The 23,343-nt window shown below is 31.3% G+C and overlaps 1 protein-coding gene across 2 annotated transcripts; it reads left to right on the top strand.

The window, feature by feature from the left end:
- The first annotated feature begins 1,396 nt into the window (after positions 1 to 1,396).
- LOC135929505 (uncharacterized) lies at positions 1,397 to 21,327 on the top strand. 2 transcript variants are annotated; one of them, XM_065466113.1, is made up of 17 exons: positions 1,397 to 1,531; positions 1,584 to 1,777; positions 1,840 to 2,010; positions 2,246 to 2,512; positions 2,559 to 2,688; positions 5,553 to 5,656; positions 7,231 to 7,389; positions 11,701 to 11,796; positions 12,287 to 12,461; positions 12,964 to 13,209; positions 13,719 to 14,029; positions 14,852 to 15,019; positions 15,320 to 15,467; positions 15,639 to 15,792; positions 17,094 to 17,325; positions 18,101 to 18,257; positions 20,041 to 21,327. In XM_065466113.1, exons 1-17 carry the CDS (start codon positions 1,438 to 1,440, stop codon positions 20,364 to 20,366), a joined length of 3,132 nt encoding a protein of 1,043 aa, XP_065322185.1. In that variant the 5' UTR covers positions 1,397 to 1,437; the 3' UTR covers positions 20,367 to 21,327. The 2 variants fall into 2 exon arrangements, with proteins under 2 accessions (XP_065322185.1, XP_065322186.1); XM_065466114.1 differs by lacking the exons at positions 1,584 to 1,777; positions 1,840 to 2,010 and having other exon boundaries at positions 1,511 to 1,531; positions 20,041 to 21,325.
- The last annotated feature ends 2,016 nt before the right edge of the window (positions 21,328 to 23,343 follow it).

The following is a 23,343-nucleotide window of genomic DNA, read 5'->3' on the forward strand; positions in this document are numbered from 1 at the left end:
AAAATTATATAAATTACGTTTAATAAAATATGCGTATTTTTTTGTTATATAGCTTAAGCCTCGCTATTTATCATATTTCGCGATTTTAACCCATATCTGAAGAGGGTATAATATGTCTGATGTATACCAGTCGGTGATATATGAGGATCATTAATTATAATCAGGTGTGTATTTTGAGATGGATCGCGAACTGCAAATTTTTTCTTAATTTATTAGTTCGCTTTCCAAATTTCCAGGAGAGGCTGAATACCCCCCCCCCGCCCAAGGTGTATATTTTTATAATATTTAAAATATGTTTAATTTAAATCCCCTTTCTCCTTAATATTATAATTATAAAAATAAAAATTTCATAGGTTTTATTTTAATATTTTTGTTTTCTTTATTTTTATAGAAGTTTTTATTAGTCGTGCTTATCAACCTAAATAATTTGTTCCAAATATGAAATCATAACAATGTTTTAAATATCCTACTAAATTCGGATTAGTTATCTATACATTGTTAGGTCAGTATAAATGATTCCAAAAAATTTTTTTTAGTAAGTTTTATTTTTATTAATATTAAATTCCCTCACTTCATATCAGTTGTACAAAACTCTTCTTCAAAGATTTTAAAGCAACTCAATTTGAGCAAAATCTTTCGAGTTCGTGAAATTTAAGATCTTTATTTTTAAAAAATATTGAAGATTTTTTATTTAAAATATTTTTGATCAGCGATGATCTTCATATTATAAAATATTTTAATATACTATCATTTTCATAATATTTTTTTCAAAGTAAATGGGTTCATAAAATATTAAAATTAAAATTGAATGAAGATGTACCATAAAAAGATTACAAATCTTTTTTTTGACACAAATAGGTAAAAATTCATATGTTAATAAATTGTTATATTAAAATTTCAAAGAAGATGTAATCTAATACAGAAAAGCGACAATCGTTCTAATCGTTATATTTTTTAAACATTTTTTTTGATAAAATGGGTAAAATTTATATTATTAAAAAATATTAAATTAAAATTTCAATGAAGATGTAAGGAACACCGAAAAGTAACAAGTGTCATAATCGGTAGTTTTTAACTTTTTTGAATTTTTTGATGCAAATTGGCTAAAATTTATTTTATTAACAAGTAAATTTAAAATTTCAATAAACATGTACCATAGAAAAGTGATAAGTATCATAGGCAAAAATATTTTATATAAAAAATTTTCAAAGATCTAGATCTTTCAAGATCATTGTTCAAAATTTTTAAAAATTTGAAGATCTTTTTATTTTGAGCAAATGAATAACTCTGCATCAAAATTATTAGAGGCCATATTAGATGCCATTTTAGCTTTCTTGCTTTTTAGTATTATTTAATATTCGAAAGATTGGACCCAACTCCAAATAATCATATGATTGATTACTTAATTTACACCTATCCATTTTTTAAGATTTTATAATGCTTTGTTTTAATAAGAAACATAAGGATAAAAATTTGGAACCTACAGACTTTAATATTATCAGCGATTTAGCAAATATATTAAAAAGCAAAGGTTTAATTTATTACCTTAAAATAATCATTACTCACATTTATATATCATTCAGGCTATGAGCTATTCCGTGAAAACTCTTTTATTTCTTTGACTACCTTAATGCTTACTAAGATAAATCAAGAGTTAGCTTTGCTAACACAAGAGAAATTAGATCCAGGGAATCAACTACTTTTTAAAATAAATCAAGATTTTATTAATGATCTTTATTACCTTATGGATGTATTCTATTTTGCTCCATCTTTAAAAGTATTATAATTTAAAGCATTGTTCTCACTTTTTATATTTTTGGTGAATCTTTAATCAATTAGCTTACTCACGACCTTTTGAATACTATACCTGCAAAAATTGACTTGACTCATTTTAAAAATCTAATCACACTGGAACTATATAATGTTCCCACTCATCTTATTGTAAATGCTCATCATCTTAAATACAAATTGCAAACTTTTGCCATCAACAAATCTACATACGATTTTAAAGTATCCTATTTAATTCATAAATTAATCAAAATTTAAAATGCATCATTTTTTAAAATCTGGGCTGGGCCATGGAAATGATATCTCTGCTGGTCTCTGATATATAATAAGATAAGTCAAAAAATTGATGAATTTGGGGGGATTGGATGGGATCTTGGAAAATATATAAATATTTAAGAATCATAATCATCAAAATCTAATATTGGCATCTCTAGATTATAACTTTATTTTATAATAGGAATTATTAATTTCATTAGAGGAAAAGCATATATCCCCAAACAAGAATGTTGACATTGATTTCGAAAAATGTGCAGATGATGCAATATTTCATGATTCTGGTAATTATGATTGGCCTATGCTTAAAAAGCTTATTGTTAGGCATGATAACTTAAAACATGTGTATCTTAAAGATTTAGTGAATATAAAGAATCCTAACATTTTCTCTCAACTCACCCACTTAGACTTTAGCAATCAGAGTTTAACCACTTCAAAGAATTTTTTAGAGGTTAATATATTTATATATATATTAATTTTAGAATTAATAACCATAGTATATACCAAAATTGAGGCATGTCAATCTGGGCTTCAATCAACTCAGGGACATTCCAACCTTCCATACATTAGCGTCATCATCACTTAAGAAACTTATCTTGAGAAATAATAAGCTCGAATCATTGGAAGGTACAAATAATATATTTTAATACTTGATATCGATCAACACATGTAATTATTAACTATAGCACGGTGCTGTTTAAAGGCAGTCATACAGGGGCACAGATTAGTGATCTGCATTGGGCCTAATTTTTCAATTCCGACATGGCCCAAAAATTTTTATAAAGTTTTGCCAGCCCAGCCCAAACTCGATTTAAAAAAAAAATTTACCTCTCCAGCCCTGCCCCAATTTATTTAAATATAGAAATTAATTTCTATATTTACTCAAAATAAGAGGTATATGTTATATGGCCTCTAGCTTAAAAAAAATTCAACATATAATTGATAAATTTAGATATATTTTAAAAATAATCCAAGCCCGTCTGGAAGCCCATTTTAGCCGGCTATGGGCCAGCCACCTTTTGCAGATCTTTAGCTTAGATTACTTTTAAAGGGGGGGGGGCTCTGTTAAATGTGGCTTGGTGTGCCTCCAATAATATAATTTTAAAGAAAATATATGAAGATATAGTTGGTAATGGACTTCCACTTTCCAATTAAATTGATATATTTTTTTGTGTTATCGACGCCTTCTTTTTTAGAAGACCATCTCCTAACATGCCATATTTCTGTTTTGGTTTGGAGGCTTAAACGATCCCATATCTCTTTATTTTGTTATACGAACCTCAGATTGAATAGATAAATGTTCATTGACAATCGGGAAATGGGGGGGGGGGGGGGAGGAATGATTGAGCCTACCGTTATACAGGTTCAAGTGCTTTCATATAATCATCGATTTTTTCCGGGGATATATATATAGGGCTGAAATTTGCCGCCATTGGCTCTTCCCAATGTTTCATTTTTCATATAAATAATCTTTAGAATTTCTTTCATCCATCCCAAAGAATCATGGTTTTCAAACTAAAATAAAACGATGCCATATTGGGAGATGACCCTCTAGTGGGAAAAAAAAGCGTTGATAATATTTTAAGAAATTATGGAAATTAGATTGAAAAAAAATATAGAAAGAAAGAATGATAATAGTTCTCGACTTTAAATCCACATCAACCAAAATCCAATTTACGAATAATTTCTAGTAATTACGATTCGAATAATTGGGAAATATGAGCGAATCGGATATAAGCGAATCAAATAACGAATAATTCGTTTTCTTAACTATCCTATCCGGGAAACTATAAGTTTAAAAAAATCACCATCCCGCTCAACCGAGTCAAGGGTAAAGCCTAACCGATCCTCCGCCGAATCAGGTTGATGCACGGTTTTACTCTATAGGGGCTCGGCGTGATTTCAGGACACCCCCTCCCCCTCTCCCCACGTTTACCTGATGCGTATTCGATGTATAGGGAGACTCTGTATACATTATATGTAAAGTAAATCTAATGAAAAAAAAAGGTTTATCGATGATATACGTTTTTTATTTTCCTCGCGAATAAATTTTCTTTTTTGAAAAAAATTTTTTGGGCGATTTTATCGAAAGATAAATTTGAATCTATGACATATAAATATTACCTAGACTGACGATGTCTTCGTAATAATGCATTTGAAGGAGTCGTTGAATGTAAATCAGCTGGAGCCGCCATTTTGGTAACCTATCATATAGCAATTACTCTCATGTTAAAAGTTGGCCGATAATTTTTTCTTCATTTGAAATTATTTTTTTAAATCAATTTCTATCCCTTTTTACCCAGTCTCAGTTACCACCCCCTAACGCCATTTATATTTGGCGCGATATCTTAAACATTTTAATTACAGAGTTGACCAGACCAGATATGATGGAAAACTTTTCCCATATTTTTTATCAATTTTTGACGAAATAAATAAACAAAAATATGGAAAAGTTTTTTTGGATTATGATCTAAACACTGCATTTCCCCAATTTCGACTTCTATAAAGTAATATAAGTCAATCAAGGTCATTCCATGTCAAGTCAATCTTCGGCCGACCCCTCTCGATTTCGACAAAAAATTGTAGGCTGGTTATATATGTTCACATTAGATCGCAAACAAAATTTTAGCGGATTAGCAGCTATGTTAGCGGAGATAATCGGGGTTAAAGGTCCAAAAAACCTCCTTTTTTTTTGCTTTTTACCGCTGTTTAATAACTAGTTTTTAATTTTAACTTCTTTCTTTCTTTCTTTAAAAAAATACCCGGGCCGGAATTCGTAAATAAAAAAATAAAGGATAAATTTTTTTATAGGAGCTTCCGATAATTAATTCTTGGTTGGATTTATTTATTTCGTTTCCCATAATTATTTTAAAATAAAATTACTTGAAAAATTGCAAAAAGGGAAAATTTATTTATTATATTTTTTAAATTTCGAATGGAATTTTGAGGTCATATTTTTACGGCCGACTAGTAAAAAAAAAAAAATTCTGGTTTTCACTTTTGACCAGAATGAGAGGTTTTAGAAATGTAAGAAAATTTAAATTTGTAGTATTTTTTTTCCTGGAGAATCTTCTAGCGATTTTTTCCGGGGGGGGGGTGGGGGGGGGGGGTTGGGGCGGAAGCTAGTTCATGATTAAATAATCTAAAAAAAAAATTTTTAGACTCACATTTTTCACTTATTATAAACCATCTATCCTTTTTGGAATTAGAGCCAGTCCTAGTGGAATATCTTAGGAAAAGAGCTCTGTTATAACTTCGAGTAAACTAAAGGGCGGCGCATTTACTGTAAACATGATTGCCCAATATCGTTGCGTAGCGCGTCGTATTTGCTTGATTTTGTATCTCCTCATCGTCATGCGGGACGATAAGCGTTACTATAAAGTGTGCTCTATGCTTAATCCATTTTCCTTATTATTTTTTTTCCTATAATTATTACCATAAAAGTATATTTGTTTTTAAAAAACATATCATATACATAATGCGTGCACTAGGAGTCCAGGTTTTATCTCAACTCTCCATTTTAGACGTATCGAACAACGTTATCTGTTTCCACAACTCGCTGGTCCCCTTGAAACAATCGACCCATTTGAAATTGGTAAATCATGGGATTTATATATAGTTTAAATAGGGGATAGATTTATAAGTGACCCCCGTCACTCGATGACTTACAGCTGACATGGGAAGAGAGGTGGCAAAAGATGTAAGCAAGGCGGAAATACGCTTGTCTTTATGAATACAGTGATTTGTACCATGCCCCTCTCTCCCCGACGAGGATGCTAGTAATCTGGACATTCGACATCGCGATATTGGTTATAGCGGCGTAGGCGTTCGCAGCTAATATCACGATATCGTTTTGCTCAGATTACTCTCTTGCCTTCCAAATAGAATCGGTCATGACATAAATCACCGTAAAAAGGCGAGTACACTCTAGTCTTGCTAAGTCTACGTACATTTAGATTTCATTGGCCCATTCATTCCACGTGTGCCATCGACTGCCGTGACACAAAGGAAGAAGGAAAGAAAGAAAGGACGGAAAGAAAGAAAAGAAAAAATATATAAGAAGGACATCCATCTGAGATATAGTCGAGCGACCTTTAAAACGGTTTGTTTAATCTATTGTTTTTATTTAAATATGAGATGATAGCAATAATTATAACTATTTACACAAATTGTCTAAATATTTTTCATTCTTATGTTAGAAGGAAAGGGAACATGTGCCTATTAAGATTGTAGATTAAAAATTTAAATTATAACCACTGCTGGGGTTGTCTTCCTCTTGACCAGAAATATATTAATCAATGGGAAGATTTGATGCTTTATTTAGATCGTAGGTTAAAATTTAAATCACAACCTGCTCTCGGCATCGTGAAAGATGTATTAAAGGGAATTAAGTTGATTTTTTTTTATACCCAATACGGTTTGGTTTGTTATAATTTTAAAAAACGTTATCATTAATTTTAAATTTATTTTTAAACCTTATAACCTTCTCTTCTTTCTTTTTTTTTCACAAATGAAAACAAAAGAAATTGTCTGTCAGCTGATATGATTAATTTAAAACTTTCTAAGTGGATTTTTGATTCCCTTTTTTAAACTTTTAAAAATGCAAAGAATGGAAGGAAGAAAGAAAGGAAGGAAGATGCTATAGTTATATGTCGGTTTTCATTGCATTAAATGGAGTTTAAAATGTACTATTAATAAGGTAGGGGGGGGGGGGTTACTTTTGTAATTAATAACGAAAAAAAAATTTGTTATCTATTATTAATCGTATTTGTGAAGAAGGCCAATCACTCAAAAATAAGAGCTAATAATTTCTAAACTTACGGGCAATGACGTATAATAATAATACCTAGACTGACGATGCATTCATAATCGATGCATATGAAAGCGTCGTTCAATGCGAATCAGCTGGACCCGCCATTTTGGTAACCCATATAGTAATTATTTCTCATGTTAAAAACTATACTAAATAACGATATGGGTAATGTAATCAAAATGGCGACCCCAGCTGTTTTCCATATGATGTAACACTTTTAATGAACGCATCGTCAGTCTAGGTATTATTTAATGTATTGTAATTGGTTAATTTTTAAAAAAAAACTATTTTCTATTTCTTAATTATATTTTTTAAATATTTATATGCTACATTTTCTCTTGCTCTCCCAATAAAAGTTGAAAACGTCAGGAAACCCTATATGCCTTCATCCCTGCCATCGCCAATTGGTCGCGGCCAATATTCACGCCGACGCCCTCGTGAGGCAATTCATCTTGGACACGGAAATCGTGACGAAAGATCACCTGATCTCTTATTTCCGTTCACCTAATCACCCGGTTTTTATTAATAATAATCTTGTATAATAGCCTGAATAGGAGGGTTGAGGGGGGGGGGAGGATAAGATAATTACCTTTAAAAAGAAAATTTATTACAAATAATGATTGTTCTTTTTTCCCCCCAGTGCAATTTATTTACTAGGGTTGTGTCGATATCAAATATCGAATTGAATGACGAGCCGATATTTACGGTTTTTTAAAACCGGATCGAACCGGTATTTGAAAATGCGTGTCCTCTCCAAGGACTTTGATGTTGTCATCCATGGATGCTGTATATTAACACATTATCTACCATTCTTTTGACATCTGTATTCAACATCATTATTTATTCCTGACCGTCACGTGTATATTCTACTTGCTCTAAATATTTTGTTTTACCGGCGCCTAATTGTCCTTCGTGTAAATGATTATAGGCAATTCTTCATAAATACGCAATACTGTCATCATATTAAACGTCCATCAATTCCCGTATCATTCGAAGTTTATTTTTGCAATCATCTCGGAGTTAATTGGTACGTCCTCCCCCCCCCCTCCACATAAGTCATTGTATTCTTTCTAAACCAATCTGTATAGTGTCATACCAGCTTTATGTTTCATTTCATTGCGAGATTGATTCCATTTCCGCAATGGAATGATGGCTCGTGATCTGTAATCTTCCCGTAATCTTTTTCGTGGCGGAAATTATTCGCTAGCGCCTCATCACGTTCTATCTGTTGGTGTATAATTTCTTTTCCGATTTTAAAAAAAAATGGTGTATGAATTATTAGAATCCAACAGGTCATTAAATTTTAATCACGTATTTTTTTTTATATATATAGATATGATACCAACTCAATTAGTGTCTGTTAAACGGCTCGTTTTGAGCCGATTTTTAAAAAAACGGCAAACTCGATATTTCATCCAGAGAAAATGTTACGCAACCCTGAAGATTTTGTTCTTAGAAGGAACGAAGGTCTATACAAATATTACCGAAATCTCCAGGCTTAGGTCAATATTCTTCTAGCCTAAATATTGAGTCAGCTGTTTTAAAAAAATCGGCTCAAAACGAGCCGTTTAACAACACTAAACTCAATAGATGATTTTTTTTTTTTAAACTCACTTCGAATTTCTTGCGTTTTAAAACAATGTAGAATCCTTAATTAAGCATTTGCGCACTTGTTGTGATGGATTTTTACTATGTGAATTTTATGGTTTATTTTATATGGATCATTCGTACAATTTGGATATGCAAAATGGAAAAAAAAAACCACCAACTCCCTGGTTTTGATTATCTGCTATAGTTCCAGTGGTATTCAGAGAGTCTAAGAGCTGGTAATTAAGTTAGGTCAAATAATCATATTTATATTACTGCCCCTTACAGAAAAAATCATTCTCACAAGATTATAAATGATCCAAAAACATTAATCTAATATATATAATCTCCATAATCATAACGATCGTTTTCGTATCTCCCTAATGTATTTTAAATTTAAGGAGACTATATAGTGTAATGTTAATTTTTTTGCTCTCTACGAGAATCGAACTCGAGCCTCCCGTTTCAAAGGCATATGCTTTACCGCATGCACCAATTGAATATAAATAAATTTAAAATATTAATTATATATATATTAAATTTTCACGCATGCATCAACTTGAATATAATTAAATTTAAAATATTAATTGTATAGATGTTGAAGGGTAATTATTTAGTTTGTGTGTATGGTATTAAATATACTTTATTAATAAATTTTATATAAATATTAAAATTTAAGAGTAAAAGAGGTAAAATTGTTGCAATGTATACTGTGAGCATGTATTAGAAATATCAAAATTTAAGAATGTGATGGAAATCATATTGAATAAAATTTAAAATAGAGGTGCTTTAAGATTTTTGAATTTTAATTATGGGTTATAGATTGGTCTGTTTTTTTTGCAGACATAGCCAGGCCTGATCAAAAAACCATGGGTTGAAGCGTAATTATTTAGTTTGTGTGTATGGTATTAAATATACTTTATTAATAAATTTTATATAAATATTAAAATTTAAGAGTAAAAGAGGTAAAATTGTTGCAATGTATACTGTGAGCATGTATTAGAAATATCAAAATTTAAAAATGTGATGGAAATCATATTGGATAAAATTTAAAATAGAGGTGCTTTAAGATTTTTGAATTTGTCTGAAATTTTTTTTGCAGACATAGCCAGGCTTGTTTAAAAAACTTTAAATGTATTGTGACTTTTTATATATTTTATTTCAGTCCTCAACTATCTAATTGTAATATTTAACACAGAATATTTATATGGCCCTCAGATAAAATCTAATTTAAATATATTTTTATTCAAAAAAATAGTATTTACTCTTAGTCTTAATGGGTTGGCCTTGGTTGGGGTGAGCTGGGTTAAAATAGACTAAAAAATAGATATGGTTTTTAGAGATTTACCTATCTTGGAAAAAAATTTTAAATTACTATCGGTTGGTCAGGTTTTAAAATTTTTTTTTATAAAATTATTATGGGTTGGGCTGGGCTTGGAAAATATTTTTATAAATTATATTGGGCTGGACTTGGGGAAAATATTTCAAAATTATTATGAGCTTGGACGCTTCAGAATTTTTTTATTATTAATTATAGGTCAGACATTGGCCCAAAACAAATTTTTTTGCAGGCCTGGGCTTGACCTGATCAAAAAACCAAGGCCCATGAAAATCTTAATTTTGATTGTATTTTTAAATTCATTATGATTATTTAAATATTTTATTTCAGTTCTTAACTACCAAAATTATTATGATCTTTCATTGAGCTTGGAAGAATTTTTCATAATTATTATGGCTTTGGACTTTGCCTGGGAATTTTTTTAATATTAAATATTAGGTATAAGTAATCAGTAATATTTAACAAATAATATTGGTATTATCAAGTAAATGCTTTAAATTTATTTTTACTCAAACCATAGCACTTAGTTTTAATGGATTAAACCTGGCCTGAAGGGATGAGGGGGTAAGAAGAATAAAAATTGGATATTATTTTCAAATAACAAGTAACATGCATAAAAGTAAGAAGAAAATTTTCATTCCCCGTCATTTTTGACGGGCTATCTACTAGTTATTTTATAAAAAGATAATATTATATTTGTAATACAATATTTATAACTTTTCCTACATTTTAATATTATATTTATCGAGGGTAATCACAAATTGGATACTATTAAGAAGTTAAAATTGATAATTATATAAATGTATATATATTAGTGCTGTAAACGTTACTACAAAAAAAGAAACGCGTTACAGTTACTCGTTACATCTGAAAAATTGAACGCGTTATTACTTTTTTGACGTTATTTCACAGCACTCATATATATATACAAAAGAATTACAAAATAAAATTCATTATTGTTTTTTAAACTTTTAATCGATATAATAATAATAATATTACTTTTTTTTTAATATAAAAGAAATTTTCATTTTTTGTTTTTTTATTTATTTTTTCTTAAATAAAGTTGAAAATTGATTTTAGTTTTATTTTTGTAGTTAATTATTTAAAATCTTGTTTTAAATTTAAAATTAATATCATTTAAAGTCCAATACCACAACTTCGAAAAAGCGCCTTATGTATATATATGTATAAATGTAATAAAAATTGTAACTATATTTAGATACTTTTGAAAAGTATTTCAACAACTTTGGCAAATAAGAATCAATCTAAACATTTAAGGGTTATCAGATTAGTTTTATATGAATATAGGATTAGGATCTGTTTAAAAAAAATTGTGGTCGACACAGCCCTATCATTTTACTTAATGACTATTGTCCAATCTTTATAATGATAGTCACTGCCAAGTCAACGTATAGCAATTTTCTAAATACCGACCAAAATTTATTAAAATGTAATAATAAGACCCTTATTGTTTAACATATATATTATAACGGAATCACGTGGTCGAGTTCGGCCTCTCCTATTTATCACCCACCCCCCCCCCTCCACCATCCCAAGGATGGAATCACCAAGTTAGATTAAGAAGAAAAAAAACATGATCATTGCTGGGATTCGAACCCACAATAACCATCGGATTGGTAAGCGATGCTCTTGCCGACCAGGCCATAGAGACTTTCCCAAAAATCACGATTTTTCAAATATATATTATATAATAAATTTTGGTAGTTCCTATCCAAATGAAAATAAACAAAATTACAACTTTGATAAGGTAATACCTTAAGGTAGTGGTGACTATCATTAGCCATATGTATCCTTTATGAGTGATTAAAATATTTTTATTTCCTTCCATTTATTTTTATTTCCTTCCATTTATTTTATTTGAAAAAAATAAAATTCGAAGATTAAACGATCCTTCATACGTAAATCCATACCGGTCATAACGGCCGAAGTTTATGTACCCGCTCCTCAAATAATTACGACGACCCCTTCCAACAAGGTGATTTATTAAAATCGAAATGAAAGATTTTCTTTCCTTCAATTTTATTTATTCGGTTTCGCAACGTTATCGGTTTTCCTAGCCGCTCTGGGTTCGACCGACCTTAGCCATTCGCCATGGGGGTAGTGAATCAACCGCGCAATTTTCCTAGCGTTCTATTGGTCCTCTCCTCTGGCGGGTGTCAAAGTCACCCGTTGTCGCTAGAACATCGTTCATACACGTGACGCCTCGAACTCGAAGCAGTTGGGGTGTTAAATAATGATTAAATTTTTAATTTTTGATAAAGAAATATTGATCTCAAAAAAAAACAGATTTTTCAAAAATTGATCAGCTGTTGAATCATGCCGGGCTGGATTACACTATGAATGTATGTAACCTTAGCTTCCGGCATATTTTTTACTCCCTTCCCTTTCCAACCCCCCCCCCCCCTTCAAAAAAAATACCAAAAATTATCATTTAAAAAATTGTTGATAAAACATTAATTTAAAAGGTAAAACAACCGCTAAAAATACGGGCTAAAAGACCTTCGGTCAGGGAGATCTCCGAGCAAAGTTGCGAGAACTCCTTGTGCCATTTGAGCGTGGTCGATACCGCTTTAAGGTCGGAAGACGAGAGCGCCGCGTTTAGGAGTATTAATAACACCGCCAATTCCACTCCAAAACCAAGTGAATTTTTTTTCGGGAGATGATGGGGGGGATTAATTTTTCCCCCTTATTTTTTCGTACCTTCGCTTCCCATTATGCCTTCCTTCCTTTCATTCATTTTTTTTTAATAACAAGAACCTTACATTGTAGCGTTAGATAAATCGCTTCATGTTAGCCGACGATTTCATAATGTTTGAGGTTTAAACCGGAAAATAAACAGTTTGAAATATGGGTTAAGTCTTGGGGTAAAAATAAGGCATCAGCGAATTCATTTTGGACTCGGGCCCTGAGCAAATTTAGCATAATGCGTAACGGAAACCAGCATTACTTTCGGCTTATAACTTGGTTCCTCTCAAAAGTTCTTCCATATCACACCATTTACTCACCTTGCTATATTTTTTTTCTTCCTTTTGTTACGCTTTCCGTTGATTCTTTTACGCCCCCAAAATATTGTTTTCCTTTCATGATATCTTATTTAGGCGTAAATTTAGTTTTTTTTTTTACCATAATACAAATAATTTAGTCAACGTCATCACCGTTAGTAGGGAAGATTTGGCGAAACTCATGAGAACATCTTCCCCTATAGTCAAATTCGATGCCGCGCACTCCGATCATCCATCCTTTTCACTGTACGATAGTCCCCATTTCCGTGCCATATCCGCTTTCATGAATCCGCCACTCCCCAGCTCGATTAAATCGCGCGCGGATCTGAAAGACGGCGAACCTCGTAGGCACCACGTGAGACACATATCTCACGATCTCGATACCGGTTAGCCCCATCATATTTAACGTTTTAAATAAATTAAATTGGATGGATAGATTCTACAATTATTGATTTCTGTCAGATATAAATCTCCCCCCCCCCCCCATTATTTTATAGACCATTTTAAGGACTTGACCCATAATTTTTATATTTGATCATTTTAGGCCAAACGGAATTTTTGAATTACCTTTTTAATTTGTAATAATTTTGGTTGTATTTTGTAAATTCATTCATTATCACGTCAGTCATCCACGAAGTATTTGTAGAGTGTATCACGTGTTTTCACAGATATATATATATAGATCCCGTATAGGGAAATTGAAAATTGCGAGCAGTAAATGAAATATTAAACACTACCCATCATATGATTCTACCAACTGATTAATAAATATAATTTTGACGGGTTTTCCTGGCCAACGGCTCTCAGTATTATTTTATTCTATCTCCATTTTAATTTGCGACACGACCTAAACTAGGGACAAGATCAATCCACTATATATGTATTCTTTTTTTAGAAACGAGCAAGTCCGACCATGCCGATCCCACTCTGGTAGCTTCTTCTTTCAAGGAAGGAATCATTCGCCCCTATTCGAATTGTTCTACCCTGTTGGGTTTACGGTCCCGTTATAACGGCCTCGCCAGGACTCGACAGTTCGCGGGAAAGTGCGAAGAATTTGACGACGTGTTGCCCGAGATGCCAGAAGTTCTTGGACTCCCTCGAGGAAAAGGGGGATCCGATGAATACGACGAACTAAGTTTAAACAATGATCCCAATTTGTCCTTGGAAATGTCGACCGATGGTCACCACAAGAGTCATAACGAAACGGTTAGCAATTATGGTTCACTTTAAAAATTGTTTTGAAGTTTAATTAATGAAACACATATACCAGATTTCCTCGGAATGCACCCTTTTTGCAGGACCGGTGGAATGATCTATCACGTGATTTTTCTAACTGATTAATCGCATAGTTTTGAACCAGAACGGGTCGCGGTGTTATTTAATTGTGGCACATTTTTTTTATCGTAATTTTTGCGCGAAGATCGCACCTCCATAACCAGCTATGCGGGCCTTTAGCCCGCCTTTTCCCCTGCTTTTTGCCCGGACTCAGCTGATGGCATCCTTGATATTTTATTTATCCAAAAATATATCGATAAAAAGGGAAAATATTTCACGAATTTATTTTAAAAAAAAATAAAATAAATTCTATAAATTCGTCGACTGCCTTTAAAGTGGTAGATGATGAGGAGTATTAACAACACCACCGATTCCACTCCAAGAGCGACTGAATTTTTTTTGGGGAAGGGGGGTCGGGGATTTATTACTCAAACCTGGGAACTTGACTTTAATCAACTATAAAACAGCGTCGCCATGTTTTTATCCAAAAGTATTCGAATCAAATCTTCAAGTTGAGACTCAACTTATTAATTCGATTTTGGTCATAGTTAGTTAATTTAACAACACTACTGGGAACACTTTGCTAATTGATCTGTCAGCGAAATCTCGAGGCTCAGAGGACAATGTTTATCTGGCCAAAATATTGAGCGTTTTTTTTAAAAATCGCCTCATATCGAGCCGTTTGCTAGGGCCGGACATGCGGTAGTTCTTATCGTTTCCCTTTTCCTTGTTATTATTATTTTAAATAAACAGAATTCCAGCGCCTTCGAGACGGCTTTAAACCAGTCATCTTCGGCCAACGGTGGATTGGTGTTCGGGGATAACTCCGCCGCGAAAATAGACGAGAGCGACACCTACGTAGACATTACGAACCTGACTGTTCCTTCCAAATCGTTAGACCAAAGTTACGATAATGTCAGCGTGAGTTAACCCGTTAATTCTTAAAGTTTTCCCCACCGACTTTAGTCTTATTGTTTCTCGATTTTTAGTCGGGTTAATCCGGGTTGGCTAGTTTTTAACCGTTTCACTCACCTCAACCCCGGTTTTTTGAAAATATAGCTAACAATTGTTCAGCTGATTTTCTTTAGCATAATGTGCCAAGCCGACATTAGTCGATTTTTAATCATTACCGAACTATACTTGCTGACTAATATTTTACGATTGATTTTCAAGATTGAATCTTTCCGTGCCTTTAATAAAAAAATTTTTTTTTAAAAATAGGATGATAACCAGAATGATTATGTCGAAAGTGATAGTCGTTCTTGGAGCTCATTTGGGAGTTCTGAAGACGGAATTGGAGGGCAAGGACATTTTCTTGATAATGCTCGGTGTCAGGACCTAGTGAGAAATGAAAATATTCCAGGAAATGGTAAAGAAGATATATTTATTTCATAAGGATATCTCTCTTCTTTTTTTTTCATCTATCCTTCGAAGTAGATATTGAAACTTTATATTAAAAAAAAAACTAAGCAGTAGTATGTTCATATATTATGGTAAGTAATATGACTAATTATTTTTATATATTTTTTCTTTAAAACAGGAACCGGAAAAGCACCTATTCCTATCCACATATTTTCTGATCCAAACATCTTCAATAAGTCTAGACATACTAAATCCCCACCCTGCCTGAGTATATCAGATCTTAAATCTAATAGCCGTCCAGCTTTCCTTTCAATCGATGAACGTTATCTTAGGTATACTATTACATTTTGTGCCCACAAATTTAGCGTTTACCTTTTGCCGTCACTTTTAAAATTAAAAAAAAAACGTAACGCGTCCCTTGTTTAAATTGAGGTTGTCATTTTATCGTTCTAGAAAAAAAAAAGGATTTGTCTTTGAAAAATTATATTATCGTCTGCCTTCTTATTTCTTTAATTTGAAACAATTTTACGGCATGATATCTAATTTTTATTTAAATATAGATATCGGAGACCTGCAGAGGTAACATTTGTACCCCGGTCCGGTCCGGATTTTTACGACCCGGCCCGGTTTTGTTTTTAAAAAAATTTTCAAGCCCGGCCCGGATTTTTTTTAAAATATATTTTTTTGATTTTTTACAGCTAATAATGGCGATTTCAAATATTTCGCGTTAATTTAAAAAAAAATTAAAATACGGGCTGGTCTTAGGGCCGGACCTGCAGGTCCTGATATAAATATTTGTTACTAAAATATATCTATTAAATTAAAGAACTTTTCTTAATTTGAAGTGGGATTTTTTAAAAAAAAAATTGTAACAATTTCACTGAATATAAAATAAGGCTTCTGGGTGAGATACTACCTTTCTTACATGATAAAAAGATTATTGGAAACAAAAATAATATATATTGGCGATTTTACCATATTAAAATAAACGATGATTTATGAATATAAATTAATATAAACCCTAAAAATAATATTTGATAATAATTATATTTTAAATGACTTATGTTATGGTATAATCATGGATGGTTGATATATTATTTATTATCTTTTTAAAGTAGAAGAGTATACATTGAAATATTGAAATGTATCGAATATTTGTCAGATACCTGCAGGACCAGGGTACTCGGGCCGAACCTAAAAAATTTTTTTTAAAAAATACTCGAGTAAAATACCCGGACCTGGCCGTAAATTTTTAAAACCAAATATTTTAAGATCGCCATTATTGGCTACAAAAATTAAAAATAAATATAATAAATTTTTTTTAAAAATCCCGGGGCTGACTGCGCCATGCAAATAGTACTTGTGCGAGTCTACGATATTTGTAAGGAACAAAATGATATCGGATCGGTAATCGGCCGACATCAATATAATTATCGAATCGAATCGGCCTCTTAAAAGGTGATATCTTTACACCCTCTAGTTATAAATAATTTGAAAGTTTATTTTTCGAATAATTTATCCAAAACCACCGGGAATAAAGGGGACAGGATCTAAATCCTGAAAAAAATTAATCAATCCCATAAATATTTTTGGATTTTTTTTTTTAAATTATATATCGATTTTTATTTATCAGGGAAACGGGTAACGATGGAAAGCCAATCAATAATTTCGACCTTAAACTCATTTCCTCCTTTTCCCAAATCGATAAATCACTCTTCACGAAGACCAATTTTGGTATCGATGACTCTCCCAATGTCCTAAATAATCATCCAGCAGTAAATCTTGTCAGCATTAGATTCGGTTCAGGTCGAGGTTCTGACACGAAGAGGAGAATTTACATATTGGAGAGCGAAGCTTCTTGTCAAGTTTTATTATCAATAATCATTCTTGTTTCCCTTTCCCTTTCCTTTTGCAATTGTTTATAATTACGGTTTTTAGGACTTCCTAAAGCTGGTCATAATTAAGAAATCGCTTGGGTCTGGAGCCGATTCTCAGAGATCTTAAGATTAGATTTAAAGTTTTTTATCCTTATATATTCCATCTTAAGCCATGGCCCAGTATACAATGATAGAAAGTGTCATCTTGCTTGATAATCTATATATCTCTTCTTCTTTTTTTTACTGTCGTCACTGCTTTTGGGAAATAATTGTTCACAAGAAACTGACAGTTGATTGAATGGCCAAATAATTTCTCGATAATATAGACATACAATGGAACCTACTTAAATAAGAAGAAAAAAATAAGCAGATGACAATTTTCTATAGGCTTAGAACTTAACATTTGAGCATTTCATCATATATAAATTTATGTCAGTAAAAATTTAGGCACGAAAAAGTTCTTAATGAAATTATCCAGGGAATATGAACAGAACTTTGTTCAGATGCCAAAACTTCTTGATTATTTTTTTTTTAATTAAGAGATGATAATATATAATTAATCTAGTGCCGTAAATATAATCACGGAGTTATGTGATTCACAAATATAAATATTTACTGTATCACATTCGTTATATATGGTTAAATTAAATTAATCTTGAAATAAAGATAGTTATACGAAATATGTTATATATATTTATTTTAAATATAAAATTATCAAATCGTAAATATATTCCCCCCCCCCTTTCCTTGTAAAAATTTGAAGTCTCTTTTGCGCTTGCTCGAAAAATATGTCAAACCGTCGCGCAGTGCCAACCACTCCAGATACGAATCCTATTCTATAGATAAAGACGAATCAGCTGTTACGTATCTTCAGTGTCTCAAATGCTCCCACAAACGTTTAAAGCCGCGAGAGTTTACGAGTTAGAGAAATTTAAAAGCCATTGAAATATTTTTACATTCGTATTTACGATATTTTTAATAATTGGAATCAGAGTTGTTAAAGGATCTAGATACAAGTACCTAGATCCTGTATCTTGATATAAAAATGTGGTATCTGTATCTAGATAGATTTTTGATTAAAATATCTAAATCTGTATCTAGATATTATTTTAGACGATGTATCTATATCTAGATCCATTTAAAAAATCTTTAACAACTCTGCTTGGAATCATAGCTCAGCAAATCGGACCTAGGACTTAGAAATTTCGGCCGGGTTCGTGCTTGATACTTATTTAAATCGGGCCAGAGTCTGATCTCGGGGTCTGCAATTGGCGGATTTTTAGCCCTGCCCGCCCATTTTACGGATGGGCCAAAGGGCTAAAAATATTTTTTAACGAGCTGGTGAATTTGAAATATTTTTTCGGGCGAAATAAAATCAATTTTTTTTTTATTATTTCAATAATATTTCATATTTTATAAGTTTAAAATAAAAAAATACATTAAAATGAAATAATTAAAGAAACCAGTACAATTAATAAAAAAAATTTTTTTTAAACAATTAAGGTATGGGAGATCAAACAAAATTTTTTAGAGTAGATTGGCCAAGGGAATTTTTTTTAAAAAAAAAGCCATTGACTAGCGAAAGCGGGTTAAATTTTCTAATAAAACAATGGGCGGGTGGTCACTCGGATTTAACTCCAGTGATTGCAGACCTCAGCCCAAGCACATTCTGTCTAAAATCAGCCCTACCAAATCCGAGAGATTTGATTTTCAAAATTAACATTTTTATAAAAAATATTTTCAAAAATGAGAAGAAAAATGAATTTATTAGGTTTTTTTTATGATTAATAAATGTGGAAGTAAATTTTTGATAAATTAAAAGTTCTACAAGGAATATATTGAATAAATACTAAATAGTGCAAAAATTCTATCGAATAGCGAAAGATTCGACGAATTCTATTATTCGTTATTTGAATTGAATTTTTGAATCAAATTATTTCGCTGTTTTATATATTCGCTAACACTACTTATCGAAATAAAAGAATAATTTAGTCTAACCAACGACATGTAATAATAATTAGACTGACGATGCATTCACAATAATGCATTTGAAAGCATCTTTGAATGCAAATCAGCTGGACCCGCCATTTTGGTAACCCATATAGGTAATAATTCTCGTGTTAAAAATTATCATTAAATTGATAACTTTCTTCCTTATTATCTCGATGATCAGGCATTTCTTTAATAAAGTTTAATAAATTGGCCTCTCGTTTTAAAATTTTTAATGAAGATATGGGTAATCAAAATGGCATCTCCAGCTGTTTTCATTGATGCGCACTTTTAATGAAGGCATCGTCAGTTTAGGTATCCTTTATATGTAATTGGGTCCAACCGATCCTAATTCGGTCGTTTTATATTAGGTCTTTTTAACATGCGTACATAAAAATTTTACGATAGAAGCCGAAGCGTTATTTAACAATTTAATATTTATATAATTTGGTGTCGCGTATCTGTTTATTTTTGATTTACGATTCGTAATCGCACCTTACGAACTAGCAAAAATCAGCGGTTCGGTTAAGACCGTACAACCGAACCCACGAAAAGTTTTCCCCGAACCCGAGTAAAACCGATTTTTCTATATAACTTAGTGGGATCGAGCAGTTTCTAAGAACCGGTCCGGTCCCTCAAAATGCGTTTTTTTTAAAAAAAAAAAAAATTTTTTGTATAAGTTTATTAATAAAATCAAAAATTTTATAAATTAAGCCATGAATCCTTACAAGCTCAAGCATTTCGAGTCAGACCCGGCCCAAAAAATCTGCCCAAAATGCAAGAGCGATCTTATAGTGGAAATCGAATCCTCCTCCTGTTCTACTCCTATAGCCTCCTCTTCCGTGCCTAAGAATAGGATGTTTCCCTTGATATCTTTCTTGGGCAAGAAAAATTCGGAAGACGTCGCCAACCCGAGCAAAGGTAGCGTAGATCCTAGCAGCGACCAAAATAGTTTGGGCGTCGTAATACGCAGCAGGAGCCGGAGTGCTTCCATTGGTTCCTGCAGCTCGGCCCATTCCGCCTCTAAATACGTCGAATGATTGATGGTGCTTTAAAAAGAGAGAAAATTTATCAGCTGTATGCGTTACGCTACATGATGATTATTTGATTTCTTAATTTTATCGATCCATAGTTGGACAAGATTATTTAAAATCGGTTTTTTTTTAACAAACAAACAAGTCGGATAATATTACCTTTATTTTTTGCCCTCCATTTTATATCATATTATATTCACCAAATTTCCTACCAATAATTATTTATATTTTTGTGAAATATATTTTTTTTATTATTATTATAAATGCAATTCCTGAAGGAAAATCTTATAAGTCCAAAATATTCTAAAATATATATTTAAATCACATAGTTTTAAAAACTTTATAAATTAATATAAAGTAGTTTAATCATTTCCCCTTAATTTTTTTTTTTTTTTGAAATCTCTAAAAAAAATATATATATATTTATATATACTAACAAATATATGAAAAACACATCTTTAAAAAACTCAAATCAAATTTATGTTTTTTAAAAAAAAAATTATTTTAATAGAGGAGATATAATAATTTTTATAATTCTATAATAAACTTACTTATTATATAAAAATCAAAAAATATTTGATAAATTTTTTTATTAATCTAAATTATACGATGGGCATTATGTAACGGCACTACCTAAACTGATCATTCATTCATTTAAAGGTGTATCAATGCGCAATCAACTGATAACGCTAATTTTTGGTTTTCCCCACGTGTAAATTAATTTATATTTTATGAAAAAAATTCGTGCGAGAAAATCAAAATGGCGTCACCAGATGATTCATTGATTTAAAATTATCAGTTTAGTTAGGTGTTGTATGTCGTCAGTCATTGCTTTTTATGATATGCGGGATATGAGCACACAATATTATTTATTTTATAGTATCTCCGATATCAATATTTTACAAACCAATTTAAAGGTCTACTATACAATTATTATAACTATTTATATACTGCGCTTGATTAAAAATGAATAAAGTCAAATAGATTGGTCACAGAAATTCGCGTTTATCCTGTAGCTTCTAGAATATGTGAGATGTTTATTCTTCCAAGTTTCATCTGTGAAGAAGAAAAGAAAATTATGCAAGTTCTAACATAGTATGCAGCAGGATCTGACTAGAATTCTATTTGGGGGATCGTCACTTTTTAAAAACAGCTGTTTCGCTTAAACACTATAATCAGAATTGGCCCCTTAAATGGGCTAAGATTTCGATAGTATAATAATTATAATGATAGTACCTATACCCAGGGATGCGAACCTAGCAAAATTCTTGCCCGAGTTTTGTTTAAGGTAAAAAAAATAGGTCGGTTCGGGTTCGGTTCAGGGAAATATTTATGAACCCGGGTTTGGTTACGGGTTCGGCTCGGGTTTAAGAATTTTTGAATTGATAGAAAAAATTTGTATATTTAAATCATAATTTAAAAAAAAAACTAGATCAAAAATTTGGTTTTTATTAATAGGCAAAATATAGTTTAAAAATAAAAAAGTTTACAAAAACTTGCCTTACATTTTTTTTTTAAAAAAATTTTAAGTTAAATTTTGAAAATTTTTTAAATTTACAATATCCAATATAATAATTTTTACTTTGACTTGTTCACTTTCATTTTCCTCAAATTAATAATATGTGAAGAATAAGTTAAAAAATTAAAAATAAATGGCGTAAATGATCTTAATTGTTTAAAATTTATTAACACTCCAATAGGAATCTTTGAGAAAAAATTTAAAAATGGCGTAAATGAATTAAGTTGTTTAAAATTTATTAACACTTCACTTTATTAAAAATTTGAATCTCAATTAAATTATTAATATTTGTATTTACAATTATACAAATCATCTTAATACATGATTTTAAACAATACACCCGGGTTCAAATAAAATTCCTGGGTTCAGTTCGGGGTTTTGAAAATTTTATGAACGGGGTTCTGTTTAGGTTCAGGTTCAGATTTTTTTCAAAAACCCGGGTTTTCTTCTCCAGGTTTGGTTCGAATCCCTGCTTATACCCTATTAAATTTAATTTTTTTGAACTTTCCTGTCATTACCAATCCCTTTTGTTAATTTTTTTGTACATTATAAGGATACCACTAAGAGTTACTTTATGAGAACTTTGAGAAACAAAACATTCGCAGGAAAAATTATCTTATTAGTAAACTTCTTTCTTTAAAAAAAAACTATGTATTTTTTATTGGAGGCCCGGAAATGGGGGGGGGGGGGGATGTTCCTTATATTTTATTCCCGTTCCCTTATCTTGCGTTTTCCCTTGCCCTATTTATTATTTCCATTTGCGTTCTAGTTATAAACATCCGGGTGAATATCAATGAAGAGTTGAAAAATGCTCCAAAGATAACTAAACTAACGCAAGAAATTAAACGTTGGATTGTCGGAAAATCTAAGGAATTATATTGAATCTAGAAATCACTCGATCTCCGAAAAAAGGATAATAATCATTTCTTTGATTTAGTAATTCACATATGTCTAGATTAATTTCCCAGTCAAATCATATTTGTCAAATTTACAAAAAAAAAATGATAGAAAAGAAATTTGAAAGATTACGAATTCTCCGTGGATTCCATACCCCAATCAATGACGTATACCTAGACTGACGATGCATTCATTAGAAGTGTACATCAATGAAAACAGCTGGGGATGCCATTTTCATTAATCCATATCATTATAAAAATAATTAAACGAAAGGCGAATTTATTCCTATCTCTGAGGCTAACTTTAATTAAAGATTGCCTAATCATCGAGATAATAAGGAAGCAGGTTATCAATTTAATAATAGTTTTTAACATGAGAATAATTACTATATATGGGTTACCAAAGTGGCGGGTCCAGCTGATTCGCATTCAACGACGCTTTCATGCATTATTATGAATGCATCGTCAGTCTAGGTATTATTATATATCATTGATCCCAATACGTCATATATATAATTTTAAAGCCATGCACGGGCAAACACGTTAGAACTGTATTCGGTCAGGTTTG

This window comes from Gordionus sp. m RMFG-2023, chromosome 5 (assembly GCF_954871325.1).
Source record: "Gordionus sp. m RMFG-2023 chromosome 5, tfGorSpeb1-WG-v2, whole genome shotgun sequence".
NCBI lineage: Eukaryota > Metazoa > Nematomorpha > Gordioida > Chordodea > Parachordodidae > Gordionus > Gordionus sp. m RMFG-2023.